We start from the raw sequence: 15752 nt of genomic DNA, 5'->3' as shown, positions 1-15752 counted from the left end.
ATACCTAGCAAAAGCCTATCAATAAGCTGTTTGCCACCCAGAGAGTTTAAGAAAACGTATTAACATCGCCACCTGCTGATTGAAAGGCCGAACAACAGCTTCACACAAAAAAGAGGGGGATTCCTTGGGGAAGAGGAATGAGAGAAATAAGCAGTTAAGAGCCTGAGGGAAAACCGGTGAGGGATGGAAGGTGTCTCCTACCTCCAGGGCCAGATGAGAGGCTTAGGGAAGGGGAAAGTACGAGATGGAGGCCCTGCGGGAGGGTGAAGGATGGAAGCAAGGAGTCTCTTACCTTGTTATGCAAAACCACCACATTGTGAGGGTCTGTATTGAGCCAAGTGTCCATGGCTTTACAGATGCTGCAGATCTTATCAAGCGCTGGGGCATGGTGATCCGGCCAGCCAAAATCCAACACCTACAAGACAAGGACAGGGAAGGTAGAGGATACAAACTCGAAGAAAACCTGCCACATGTAATACACATTTTAACATCCCACTTAAAACATACTATATATTTTTATATACTTTTACAGTACTGGCATTCCTATATACAGCCACACCACACAATAGGAAGTGGTATGAGCTGAAGATTACAATTTTTTTTTTCCTGGCAAGTTATATAAAAGGAAGCCACATTAGAGAATGCTTTATATATATGTATCCAAATGCAATTCATATGTGGTTTTGTTTTTTTTTTGGAACCTCATTTTCGACAGCTATAGCGGATGTGATTCTCTTGAGTCAAGCAGCAACAATTAGATACATATTTGAGGTTAAGGAGTTGGGTAAATTGTATAAGCATGCTTTTAGAAATCAGCATCAGAGTGAATGTGTGTGTTTAAATGGAGTGGCATTTACTACATTTTAACGCACTTAAGAAAACTACAGAGACACTCAGTCAGATGATAAGAAGACACAGATAGAACCACACACCACTAATGGAGAGGAAATGAGCCAGAAGCACAAATGTATATTTTCTATATATTGTGACATCATTTTTACTTCTATCTTTAAATCTATATATATATATATATATATATACACACACACACACACACACACACACACACACACACAGGTAGTGGACAAAAAAATGGAAACACCAATGTAAAGTCACTTAATAGGGCGTTGGGCCACTATGGTATCCCACTCTGTGGCGTTCTCGGCGGACCATTTTTGATGAAACTGGCTGCTCGCGCCCCAGGTTGAAATTTGCAGTCAATTGATCTGCAGTTGCTCGCCTGTTTTGCCTTGCACTTCAAATTAATGCATGGATATCATGATCCTAGAGTATGCGCTTCCGCCCACTGTTGCCCTTTGCTGATGATGTCTTTCCCTCGGAGTTCCATGCCGACATTACCTTAGACACCGTTGCTCGTGAAACATCAGCAAGTTGAGCTGTCTTGGTCACTGAAGCTCCTGCCAAACGCGCCCCAACAATCACCCCTCTTTCAAAGTCACTGAGGTCTCCTCTTGCAGCCATGCTAGCCATAATTATAGGCAACCAGGCCTGTCCAGCATTTTTATACATGATCCTAAGCATGCTGGGATGTTATCTGCTTAATTAACGCATGAGCCACACCTGTGTGGAAGCCCTTGCTTTCAATATACTTGCTGTCCCTCATTTACCCGGATGTTTCCATTTTTTTGTTCACTACCTGTATATATATATATATATATATATATATATATATATATATATATATATATATATATATACACACATATATATATATAGGTAAGAACAGTTTCAAATCCTAATGTATTTATACAATGCACTTTGACCTATGTTCCCATTCCTTTACTAAGACACAGCAATATTGACTGTTGACTGAGGGTGAATTTCGTGGTGCTTACCTTTGGGTTGAACTTGGTGATGTCATACCGTTTCTCGCTGAGGTTAAAGAGCTGAAAAACAAAACCTCTGCCATTATTATCACATACCATTGGAATTCAAGACCTAATGAGACTGAGTAGCTAAGGATATTCTAATAATGAGTAGCTAAGAATATCCAAATAATGTATTTGTTCCCTGAAGTTTAGCCACAATAGAGGAAAAGAATTACTGTGGTCATGAGACTAGCTTTCCAGTTAGGTGATACCAGCGGAGATGTGGAAACAAATTTCAAACTCGGGGTGCTGAAAATGAAGGGTGGGGGTGGGGGTGGGGGGAAGGCACCTTTGGGCAATATTTCACCATCAAAATATGCACAGACCAAGTGACTTTCATAAGGAATAAGACACAGCGGCACAAAGTCTAAAAATATTTATGTAAGATTCAAAGCAACAAGACAACGTATTAACTACGTTACAAATCAGATGTTTCAAATCAGATGTACTGTCCTTAGATGTCTTTTTAAAATAAATAAAGACGCATTGGGAAACAAACTTACATTTTTAAAGGCAGTGCACTACTGCTTGGCATTTGGTAGCAACTTTTACTTATTAATATAGGGTTGGTAGATTTTTACATTTATGTATGTTCTCTCTACCTGTCTTTAAAGCTTTAATTAACATCGTTTAACCATGGGCTGGATTAAATCGAGCTCAAATATTTTGTAGCTCTACATTCCTTAATGAAAACTGGTGGCTTTCCTCTCACACACCGCTGATTTAGTAAAATACAGATATCCTGTCTGGATACACAGCTGGAGACACTGTAATGGATAAAAACAAATGGCTTACCTTGATGGAACGGGTCGATTTGTTTAACCTGAAAAAGGCTTTGACGCAGTCTAAAATAAGTGACTTTTATAAACCACAGTAAAAATAAATAAATAAATAAAGTATGGTAAGAGGTACGTTTTGTTTTTATGGAATTGTTGTTTGGGTGATTTGACACTAAATGAGTATTTTATTATTTATTAGTTTTTATTTTTAAGTATAAACAGTTCCTTAAAAGTAACCATGTATGTTTCATACCGATGGGAAAAGATGATAAAACGACACTAGTAGACCTACAGTTGTAAAGTAGGTCTACTAGTGATGTTTTATCATCTATTACTGTAGTTTTAAAAAAAGATTAATGTTTTATTAAAATGGCCTGGAGATACTGTAATTGTATAACAAAAAAAAATAAAGCGTTTGAATTTATTGCAAAAATAGAAGGTTGTGTTTTTTTTTTTTTTTTGACCCTCACATAATGCCACCCTCGCTTATTGCCCGTTTTTTTCCCATGGCCCTTATCAGGCGGTATAAAGAGGGTTCACTGTAATTGAAATAACGTTTGGTCACAGCAGAGCTACACATTGTAAAGATAAAGATCCTACACAAATTAAAAAATGTCTCAAATAAACGGTACAAAACATAGCATATAAAAGTGTATTACACACTTTTATAGCATAAATTTATGAGTAAAAATAATATGCACAGAACAAAACATTAGATAGTTGAACAGAACTAACTTGCACTTATTCTTCAGCACAGCTGGAGTCACTGGAAGGTAAGACAGACGGGCCTGCTTCGTCCTGCCGCGGAGATGGCGGTCAGGGGATTGAGCACAAAACTCATTAAGTATTTTTCTCTTGCGCCCCATTTTCAAATCAAACTAGTAACTGTCACCATATACCTAGCAAAAGCCTACCTACACCTTAACCCACTAATTTTAAAAGTAGGCGCTTTGAATGACAGGCTCTTGAGCTGGCAAATGAAAGTGCACAGTCGCTACAGGTCTTGATGACTGACAGTCATTTCAATGAATGAGGGCATTCTGGTGCTGCTTCAGTCAACGAGATCTGTCAGAACTGGGTGAAATGACAGTGACAGTGAAACTATACTAACAGATCACTGTGATGATTGATAGCGACCCCTAGCCATTCAGAGTGGAACGGAGACAGGACAGACAGTAAGTATAAAAACTAAACAAACTATAGATGATTTCTAAATTGTTATTTTTGGTACAAAAATTAAAAATAGCGAGATGTTTTACCGACCTTTATCCTATATACATTTATTTCAGTCAAACTCTCATTTGGGAATTCGACGTTTAACGATCTTTACCGATTAATATCGAAAAGTAGCAAGCCTATTTATCATGTATTGAAGAATATATATATATATATATATATATATATATATATATATATATATATATATATATACACAGTACTGTACAAAAGTACAGGGTGGTCACACCAAATATGGATTTGATTTAGATTTTTCTTCTGTTCACTCACTTTGCATTTTCTTAATTGATAAATATAAACTTGTAACGGCGTCAAGCTCTGGGGTGCCAGATAGTAATAAATGTCCTATCAAATTATTTAACTTAACCACATTACCAGGACCAGAAGACCAGAAAACCCATTATCCTATTCAAGTCCTATATCAACCAGAGAAAAAGGGGACTAGTAATTAATTGAATGATCAAACAAGTTGCTTATGAGGTAAAATATATATATATTTAGATGGCTCCAGCTTTAAGTCCATTTACCCCAAAATAATGAAACCAAATTATAAACAAAATAAAAAACAAGTTTTACAGAACAAAGAAACAAAACATGTACAGAACAAAATATTAATTAACCAAACATAAAAATAACAGTTAATTGCTATGGTAGTAACAAACAGTACACAACAATGAAAAGCTTTTCATCCCTATTGGAAACCTGCTTTAAATATGGTCCTTCCAAGAGACAAACTAACTTTACCATCGTGTTACCAAAGACACCTCTTTAGTAATCAACGCCAGTGGTTGCGGGAATATACCCTCACGAGCCAATTTACACTATTAAACTGCAAGCCGGGTTTCAATAGTCTCAGCAAACACACACACAACGCAATATACATACCCAACAATTAATCAACAAAGCAAAAGTTAATTAACAATTTACTAAAATAAAATACAGAAACAAAAAACAACAGTATACTATAAAGCAATATTTATAATTATTTACTGGTCAAAACAAAATAAATAAATAGAAGAAAAATAATAAAGTACGAAAAATAACACACAAGTCTGTAATAACACACAAGGATTGGCGGTAATTCTATAGCAGTTCTGATAGACAGAGTAATGTTCATTTAATATGCTGCAAGTCAGTTATATTCGAATTATTTTCTCTTCCTTACAGCGACTGAATTGGATATTGAACCAGTCACAAAAATGTCAATTTCCCTTTAGCAATCGAAACAACGATGCGGGAATCCTTTCAATGACCTAAAACCAAACTCCCCAATTTCAAAGCTGTACGACCTGTTCCGCTGGAACAAACAGGTTAGTTAACCTTGTTTGTTCATCTGGCCTCCGGCACGTAGTTTGTTCCAAATACTTGGCAAGTAGTTTAGTCAACGTTTTCCTCATGCAGCCGCTGATAATATAGAAAACTTTTTCCTTTTCAAAATTGTTTCGTTCGAACACGCCATCAGTCACAGCACTCAGCTCCAAACTTCCTGATGACATCACACAATGCCTTCCATCCCAGACTGCATAGCAAACAGGAACCGCCAACCTCCATACAGCACCCGTAGTGACCTCCAGCAAGCCTCCTCAACAAGCTAATTGTTCAGCTTTTATACGCAAGTGGCTCTCTGTTAAACGTACAGTACCGATATGTCATGTTTGCCACATTCTCCCCCCTTTAAAAAAAACACAAGTCATTGTGTTTAAATCCTCGTTGGTAAAACCAGCAAACTCTGACTCCTCATCCACCTCATCATCCTTAAAGATTTCAAGCACCTTTTGACGAAGTTGGAAATCATGCTCTTCGGCTGTAGGATAAAAGGGTTTAACATCACAAACATGGATAGTCCTGACATCTTGTCCGGTGTCTTCTAAACAAACTAGATAACTCACTGGACCCCGTTTCTCAACAATGCGATAAGGGCCTTTCCAGCGAGGTGCTAGTTTGGAAGTAAACTTCTTGGAAGCATCAGAAAGAACATGATTACGCACCCACACTCTATCTTGGGACTTGTAACTAACAGTTCTTCGATGCTTATCATAATTCCTCTTTTGTCGCGCTTTAGCTTTGGCAACATTGCTTTGCACATGCTCCTTCAGATCATGAACCAGTTGTAGGGTGTCATAAGCAGGCATGTCAGGTGATATACCTGCTCCAGACAAGGCTTGATCGATAGGTCCCTTCAGTGATCTGCCTAAGTTGAGCTCTGCAGGAGAATAACCAGTAGTCTCCTGCTTAGATGAATTAATAGCATATCTGAACTCTGCTAAATAGCAATCCCATTTAGCATGTCGTTCCTGCACATAGGATGCCATCATAGACTTCAATATTCTGTTAATACGCTCAGAAAAATTCGTCTGTGGATGATATGCAGTTGTCTGTTTCTTTACTACATTCCACTGCTTACAAAGAGCAGTCAACACTTCTGAGACAAACTGCGGACCCCGATCAGATAAAAGATAAGCAGGCGTACCCCAACGTGTAAATATGTCTTTTCTCAGACAGTTAGCAATGGTTACAGCTTTTGCCTGTCTTAATGGAAAAAGTTCAACCCAGCGGGTGTAATAGTCTACCACCACTAGCAATTGCGTATTGTTGTTGGAACTGTTAGGCAGGGGACCCATAAGGTCAACTCCAACCATTTCCCATGGTCGAGTGACTGTAATAGACTGTAATTTACCCACAGGGCGAGTATTTTCAGGTTTTACAGACTGACAAACTTGACAGTTGCGCACATAAGTAACAACATCTTTCCATATCCCTGGCCAATATGCTGTTCTTTGTTTGCTGAGTAAATGATCACATCATCTAGATATACTAAGCAAACCTTACCACGCAAATCTCCTAACACCAACTCCATTAAGCGTTGAAAAGACGCTGGAGCATTTTTAAGGCCAAAAGGCATGACCTTAAATTGATACAAGCCATAGTTTGTTACAAATGCTGTCAATGGTTTGCAAGTCTCATCCATTTGGACTTGTCAATATCCACTATTCAAGTCAATTGTAGAAAACACTTGTGAACCAGACAACGAAGTTAACATATCATTAATTGTAGGCATAGGATAAGCATCAGTTATTGTTTGGGCATTTAATTTACGATAATCTACACAAAATCTTTGGGAGCCATCTTTTTTAGGGACAAGTACTACAGGAGAACTCCATGAAGGTTCAATTATTCCCTTATCTAGCATATCATCCAAATGCTCTTTCACCATTTGTTGCTTTCCTGCAGACATTGGATATGACCGTTGTTTGATTGCAGGACCTTCCCTAACATGGATCTTATGAGATAACACTGCAGTCTTTCCAAGTTTTGGGGTACAAACACCCAAATACACTTCCATCACATCAGCCATTTCTTTTTCACACTCAAATACAGTATCCATTCGAGACAAAGCCTCCTTCACATACAGTTTACGCTTTTCTTCGACAGACATTACTGATTTTAACTCTACTGCAACTACTGGATTAATCTTGGTACACACAAAAGTATTAGTGGTAGATTCACATGTATGCCAAGTATTTAAATGTGCAAAACCTGGTTGAAAAGGGAATTTCTCTTTCTGCATAACATAGTAAAGGTTTTTTACATCTATCAACATTCCAGTTGACGTAATAAAATCTAAACCCAAAATTAGAGCAAAAGCCAACCCATTCCCAGACACCACTACTACTGGCATTGCAACTGTTACGCCATGAAAATTAACTTCTAGATTAGCAGAACCTAATGGACAACTTGGGTCACCATTCGCTAAAAACAAAGTACCTCCTTTCCAAGGTTGCAACTTCTCATTGGACACACACATTTTTTTCCACAAATCCTCATGCAATAAAGTACACGAAGCACCAGTATCTAACAATCCCTTACCTTCCCACTGTCTAATGCCAACAGAAACTATCAATTGTTGCAAGACATTGGGTGGGATTTTCTTTCCTTCGTTGGATTTTCTAGTCTGTCCTTTAGGATTAATGACATCCGTCACCTCTTCTCCTTTTGCAGTTGTTACTACACCAACTTTAGGTTTGTAGCCTTCTTTTTTAAACAATGGGCATTGTTTTGGTAAATGTTCCTGTTTACACCTCCAACAAAGTACATTAACCTTGCTCGCCACTGGGGTAACTTGCTGCCCTTTATATACCCTTTCTTTATTACCACCATAGGTCTGGCGCCCTTCAAACTCTGATTGAGCAGCCAGATCCTTCTCAATTTGTCTTCCTAACTGCACAAGCTCCTCTACTGTATTAACTCTACCTCTCAAATGACTAACATATTTAGGATTCATATTCTTTAACATGAGTTTTACAACCTCCGTCTCTTGAATTGAAGATTTCCACCTTCTACACAAAGCACGAAAACTATATGCATAATTCTGTACCGATTCTGTTGATCCCTGCACTCGAGTTTTCACTCGCTCCTCCAATTCATCTTCATAATCATCTGAAAGAAATGCAGACATAAACTTCTCCTTGAAATCTGCCCAACTAATAACTTGCTCTCTAGCAATCTCCCACCAATCACGGGCTATGCCATGTAAAACATTACTCACTGTAGCCAGTATTTCATAATCAGACATAGGACGCAGGGCAAGAAAATCACTACATTTGGCTAAATATTTCACAGGATCACTTTCATCATGCACTCTTCCAAAAGACGGAAAATTAATTTTAACAGGCAACTTAGCTGCTGTTACACCAGTTTCTCCTCTCACTTGTGCACTACTTTCCAATGACAAACCAACATCCCCTTTCTTATGGTTTGCTTCCAACACCCTCACACGTTTTGTTAAGATCTCAGAACACTCTTCCAATTGCTTCACTTCCTGTACTGTCCGACAAACCAACAAATCCCGTTCATCTGCCACACGATTCTCAAGCTTATTCTGCGTTTGCAAATTTAAAATCAGTTCCTTCACACCTTCTATGTTAGCCCTACATTCTTCCCTTAAATGCTTAATTACACCATTGACACTTTTAGTGACAGCATCAGACAACTCATTCACCGATGTTTCAATAACACATGGTATATATCGCTTTAAACCCTCAATGCTTTCAATAATAAACCCTTGCTCCTGTTTAAGATCAACCAATTCTTTTTCCATAGCTAGTTGTTTTCTTGAGTTTTCCTGCACAATGGTTTGCAATTCATTTACCATCTGTCTACTTATTTCCACTGATTGCGCCAACACCCGTATATCTAGATCTCCTGATCGTAAACCCAACGGTGTAGGCAATGGCCTTAAAGGAGGATATTCTTGAGGCGAACAAACACCCTCAGTTTCAAAATCTAGCAAGGACATATCAGCTGTAGGCATTAACTGATCACTCAATTCAAAAAACATTAGCCATTTTTTTCCCCCTCTAAAACAATCACCCAATTATCAACTCCAATTAATTATATCCCAATTAGTCCAGTACTAATTAGCTCTGTCCCATCTGGGGTGCCACTTATGTAACGGCGTCAAGCTCTGGGGTGCCAGATAGTAATAAATGTCCTATCAAATTATTTAACTTAACCACATTACCAGGACCAGAAGACCAGAAAACCCATTATCCTATTCAAGTCCTATATCAACCAGAGAAAAAGGGGACTAGTAATTAATTGAATGATCAAACAAGTTGCTTATGAGGTAAAATATATATATATTTAGATGGCTCCAGCTTTAAGTCCATTTACCCCAAAATAATGAAACCAAATTATAAACAAAATAAAAAACAAGTTTTACAGAACAAAGAAACAAAACATGTACAGAACAAAATATTAATTAACCAAACATAAAAATAACAGTTAATTGCTATGGTAGTAACAAACAGTACACAACAATGAAAAGCTTTTCATCCCTATTGGAAACCTGCTTTAAATATGGTCCTTCCAAGAGACAAACTAACTTTACCATCGTGTTACCAAAGACACCTCTTTAGTAATCAACGCCAGTGGTTGCGGGAATATACCCTCACGAGCCAATTTACACTATTAAACTGCAAGCCGGGTTTCAATAGTCTCAGCAAACACACACACAACGCAATATACATACCCAACAATTAATCAACAAAGCAAAAGTTAATTAACAATTTACTAAAATAAAATACAGAAACAAAAAACAACAGTATACTATAAAGCAATATTTATAATTATTTACTGGTCAAAACAAAATAAATAAATAGAAGAAAAATAATAAAGTACGAAAAATAACACACAAGTCTGTAATAACACACAAGGATTGGCGGTAATTCTATAGCAGTTCTGATAGACAGAGTAATGTTCATTTAATATGCTGCAAGTCAGTTATATTCGAATTATTTTCTCTTCCTTACAGCGACTGAATTGGATATTGAACCAGTCACAAAAATGTCAATTTCCCTTTAGCAATCGAAACAACGATGCGGGAATCCTTTCAATGACCTAAAACCAAACTCCCCAATTTCAAAGCTGTACGACCTGTTCCGCTGGAACAAACAGGTTAGTTAACCTTGTTTGTTCATCTGGCCTCCGGCACGTAGTTTGTTCCAAATACTTGGCAAGTAGTTTAGTCAACGTTTTCCTCATGCAGCCGCTGATAATATAGAAAACTTTTTCCTTTTCAAAATTGTTTCGTTCGAACACGCCATCAGTCACAGCACTCAGCTCCAAACTTCCTGATGACATCACACAATGCCTTCCATCCCAGACTGCATAGCAAACAGGAACCGCCAACCTCCATACAGCACCCGTAGTGACCTCCAGCAAGCCTCCTCAACAAGCTAATTGTTCAGCTTTTATACGCAAGTGGCTCTCTGTTAAACGTACAGTACCGATATGTCATGTTTGCCACAAACTATCAACATGTCTATTTTTGAAAGCATTCTTACTTTATAGCATTTTTTCACACCTGCCTAAAACTTTTGCACAGTACTGTATATATATATATATATATATATATATATATATATATATATAGTCAATTTAGCGACCAGGGGTGTTCATAAATGCTGCTGCTGTTTACATTATATCAAGTTTCCAGAATAGTGTTGATGGCATTCCCTCACTTACCAAGTAGTTGGCTCCATGTTTGGACCTCAGCATCTGCGCCACCTCCTTCAGGTTGGCCCTGTAGCTCTGCTGCTCAGCGCCACTCGGGAACGAGACAGAAATGATGCGCTCTGTGATGTAGACCAGATCCACATCGTAGCTCTCATCCATGGCTTGGATTAGGCTCAGGCTCCTGACAGGAAAGACAGCAGTTAGAGGACAGCTTCAGTCCAAACCACCCTCAAAAAGGTTTGTAAAATACATTGGGGTACCATTATACTGTAATGCCAGTGTATTACCCTAGCAGATAGCAGACCACAGCACTACCAGCAATAGCAACACAGTGATTTGGATATGTTATAGTATACCTGATATGGTAATACTACAGTGTCTATTGGTATGTCAACAAACATGTTAATTCTAATCTGGCCACTTGACTATATTAAATCATCAGTCAGTCCACTACTAGCACATTTAGTTAATGAGATTATTTATTATGTCATAAAATACAGGTTAACACCAGCAGCTCAAGAATGTTTAGTCAGTGGGTTAATTTTACATAAAGGCAATGCATATTCTATTAAATGTGAAACACATGTTATAGCAAGCATGTGTTATTTATTTTAAAACATGACATCTGGTACTACAGCAGGTATGAAACAAATTATCAGTCTTCTTGCCTTGCTTTGCAGGAAACCTGTTACAGCTTTACTTCCTGGGTCATTTCACCCAAACAGTGTCTTCTAGGTCAAAGCAATTTACAGGATGCAAAGCATGTCAGTTATTAGGGGAAGCATCTTTTTGGTCACTGATAGGAAATAAATCCATGAATTTTAATCTGAAAGCATGGTTTACAAGCAGAGATGTCTTTAAACTAGTGTAGTACCAGATAATCCAAGAAGAGACAGAATAATATGGTCAAAATAATATTGTAAATCAAAATCTTCTTCACCTAAGTATTGTAAGATTGATGATTTCCATTACACGAGAGTAGATGTTAAAACTTCATGCTGATTTGAACTCGGCTCTCGCCAAGATAAGCACCAACTAAGACGTAGCTTTACAGTAAACTAATGTGATCCATATGCGTCTCCATCCATTTACGTTTCCTTCCATATGATGATGTAGATATCCTTCTGTCTGGTGTTAATGGCTGAAGTGTAATGCTGGCTCCAGGGATCAGCTTATTTTGCCTCCCTGGCGCATCAGCACACACAACGGCTGCGATGCTGGCTCCGGGGATCAACCAAAGTGCGGCCTCCCCAGCGCATCAGCATGACAACCGTCTGGATTGAGCTAAGTAGGGTACATCTCTGGGGTTTTCAAGTGGGCACCTTCCATCCTCAGTGTTTCGTCGACTAGCCCACGACACCTCAAGAGGGCTCGACGGTGATTCTGGCGTCCCAGCATCACCCCCCTCCGTCCCCGACTCAACTCAGCCCAGCTTACTTACCTGTCCCCAGCCAGAATCTTTCCGTCTCAACCACAGCCAGTTGCTGCTCCTCTCTGCTGCTTCAGATAAGTTCTTCACTGTGCGACGCAACTCTTGGCCACTGAATCCGACGTCTCTGAGAAACCGGGTTGTAGAGTGTGCCACAAATCCTCGACAACCCACTTCCACTGGGTAAACCCGAACTCTCCATCCTCGCTGTTCCGCTTCAGTGGCTAGTTCAGCATACCGCAGTTTCTTCCTCTCATACGCCTCATCTACAGCATCCTCCCATGGCACTGTTAACTCTACCAGGTGAACAAGGCGTGCTGATCCAGACCACAAGACAATATCTGGTCGAAGGTTAGTGGTGGCAATCTCAGGTGGAAAAATAAGCCGTTGACCAACATCTGCCAGCATATTCCAGTCTCTAGCAGCTTCCAGTTGTCCTGGGCGAGGATTGGTTTTAACACCTTTTCTTGGTGGTTGCTCTCCTGGGCGGAGGAATGTTGTCTTTTGTGTGTAATGTTTTGATGGAACAGGTGGCAACTTATTGGTCATGTTACGCTTGTCTTCCAATGCTAAGGCCAAACATCGCAGCACCTGGTCATGGCGCCAAGTAAACCGTCCTTGGCTAAGAGCCACCTTACATCCTGTCAAAATGTGCCTTAATGTTGCAGGTGATGAACACAAAGGACATGAGGGATCCTCTCCTACCCAGAGGTTTAGGTTCTGTGGTGATGGGAGAACATCATATGTTGACCTGATGAGGAAACTGATCCTGCTCTGTTCCATTGACCATAGGTCTTGCCAGCCAATCTTGCGTTGTTCCACACTCTCCCATCTCATCCATTCTCCCTGTTTGGCCTGGTAAATGGCCTTTATACACCTCATCCTCTCCTCCTGCTTTTGCACCTCGTTGACTACCAGCTTCCTTCTTTGAGCTGGGGCCGCCTTGTGCCATGTAGGAGGAGTTGAACTGAAACCAAGACCCCCTCTTCCATGCTGAACTTGCCCCATGATATCACCAATTCGAAGGGCAGCCTTTGCATCTTCCACAGCTTTCTTTGCCACCCACTTTCTTCCAGTTTTCAACACAGGTGCTGCCTCCCTTACGCATTTATCGCGTGACTCTACTAATGTCATTTCCAGTCTGACCTTGGCGCACTTAAACTCCTCGGTTAGAGCAGAGACTGGTAGCTGCAGTATTCCTTTACCATAAAGTCCCACTCTGCTGAGGCAGCGTGGAACTCCCAACCATTTCCTGATGTATGAACTGATTAAAGCTTCCAGCTTCTCTACTGTTGTCAAAGAAACCTCGTACACAGTCAGTGGCCACAGCAACCTCGGCAGTAGACCAAACTGAAAGCACCAGAGTTTTAGTTTACCTGGTAGAGCGCAGCTGTCTATGCTCTTCAACCCTTCCACTGTTTGTTGTCTAACTTCTCCCACACGAACTGTGTCCTTTAGATCCCCGTCATACCATCTCCCAAGACTCTTCACTGGCTTCTCAGACACTGTTGGTATTGCCTCACCATTAATGAAGAATGTTTTATCTACTACTTTGCCTTTAATTATAGAGATGCTCCTTGATTTAGTGGGCTTGAATTGCATTCGTGCCCATTCAATGTTATTGGTTAATTTGCCCAATAATCGATTAGTGCAGGCTACTGTTGTAGTCATGGTTGTCATGTCATCCATGTATGCTCGAATTGGTGGTAGTCGCATTCCAGAAGCCAAGCGCTCTCCTCCTACTACCCATTTTGATGCCCTAATGATTACTTCCATTGCCATGGTAAAAGCCAGTGGAGAAATGGTGCATCCTGCCATTATTCCAACCTCTAGGCATTGCCATGTAGTGCTGAATTCTGAAGTTGGAAAACTGAATTGCAAATCTCCAAAATAGGCTTTCACTAAATTTGTTATTGTCATCGGTACACTGAAAAAATCAAATGCTGCCCAAAGTAGTTCATGTGGCACTGAACCATATGCATTAGCCAAATCCAGGAATGTCACATGGAGCTCCTTCCTCTCCTTTTTAGCTGATTGAATTTGTTGCCAGATCACATTGATGTGTTCTAAGCAACCTGGGAAACCTGGAATGCCCGCTTTTTGTATTGAAGTGTCAATGAAGCAGTTCTTTAATAGGTAAGCTGACAATCTCTGAGCAATAATGCTGAAGAAAATCTTGCCTTCTACGTTTAATAGGGAAATGGGACGAAACTGACTGATGCTTGTAGAATCTTTTTCTTTAGGTATAAAGACTCCACCTGCTCGGCGCCATGCTCTTGGTACAACCTGTTTTTCCCATGCCACTTTCATCAATTTCCACAGAATTCGTAGAACTCCTGAAGCACTCTTGTACACTCTGTACGGAACTCCATTAGGCCCTGGAGATGATGAAGCCCTTGCTTTTTTCACAGCTTGCTCTATTTCTTTCCACTTAGGTGCACAGTCCTCCATTTGGTATTCTGGTGGATTGATAGGTGGGATGTCTGACGGAATTGACATAGGCTCCTGCCTTTTTAAATCTGTATGTGTTTCCTCCAAATATCTCTCCAGCTCAACCTTAGATGCTTTTAGTGTGCCATTCTTCTCACTGGTGAATAACTTCTTTACAAATTTGAATGGGTCTTTATAAAAGTTAGCTCTCGCACGCTCCTTCTTTTTGTAGCGTTTCCGTAGGCGCTCAGCTCTGCGCAATGTTGCAAGCTTATCTTTTATGACCCTTTGTAAGAGATTGAGTCCCTCCTTCTGACTTTGTTCTGCTCTTCTCCATTGGTTCCTCAGCTGTCTCCTTTCTCTAACTAAGCGTTCAATCTCCTGCTGCCGTCTAGACTTTCCAGGAATAGTTTGTACTTTTTCCTTCCTTTTTTCAACTCCAAACCTCTCACTTCCATATGCGTAGATGATGTCCCCAAATTTATCCAGCTTCTTTTCAACTGTTCCACTTAATCTTTCCAATGCAACGCAGAGATCTGTGTTTACTGTGTCCCATGCAGTTTTCTCACAAGCTCTTGGCCATTTAACTCCAGGCTTGTGCCCGTTGAGGTTCTTTTCTCTCTTATGCTGGTTTGTCTGACCGGGTTCACAAGGATCATTAGGTTCATCACTAACTGTGTCCATGCAAGTCCTGCTCACATCTATGACAGGGGTGCTGATATCCTGCGAACTGTGGTTTGCTTCCTGTCGCTGGATTTCATTCGACTGACTTGACTGACTTCGTAAGAAGTACTGATCAATGCGAGGCCCTTGTCCCTTCTCCCTCAAGCATTTCATTCTCCCTTGATGAATCTTCAAACCCCTGACCGTTGTCGCCTTGCTCCAGCCGCAGACACAAACCTGGAGTTCCATGTCTTTGTTAACTGCAGATCTTGAACTAGTCTTTTGTGAAGTACTCTCCATACTCATATC

At 39.9% G+C, this 15752-nt stretch overlaps 1 protein-coding gene across 7 annotated transcripts in view; it reads right to left on the bottom strand.

Annotated features, from left to right (window-relative positions):
* LOC117426356 (tensin-1-like) overlaps positions 1 to 15752 on the bottom strand; it is a 309710-nt gene that overhangs the window by 94316 nt on the left and 199642 nt on the right. For all 7 annotated transcript variants that reach the window (XM_059033470.1, XM_059033468.1, XM_059033471.1 and 4 more), the window contains 3 exons: positions 10931 to 11102; positions 1857 to 1907; positions 293 to 415 (listed from right to left, as the gene is read on the bottom strand). In XM_059033470.1, the coding sequence (XP_058889453.1) occupies positions 293 to 415; positions 1857 to 1907; positions 10931 to 11102 (346 nt within the window). The remainder of the gene's footprint in view (positions 1 to 292; positions 416 to 1856; positions 1908 to 10930; positions 11103 to 15752) is intronic.

Source organism: Acipenser ruthenus, chromosome 11 (assembly GCF_902713425.1).
Source record: "Acipenser ruthenus chromosome 11, fAciRut3.2 maternal haplotype, whole genome shotgun sequence".
Taxonomy (NCBI): Eukaryota; Metazoa; Chordata; class Actinopteri; order Acipenseriformes; family Acipenseridae; genus Acipenser; species Acipenser ruthenus.
This window is presented reverse-complemented; position numbering and strand designations above follow the sequence as displayed.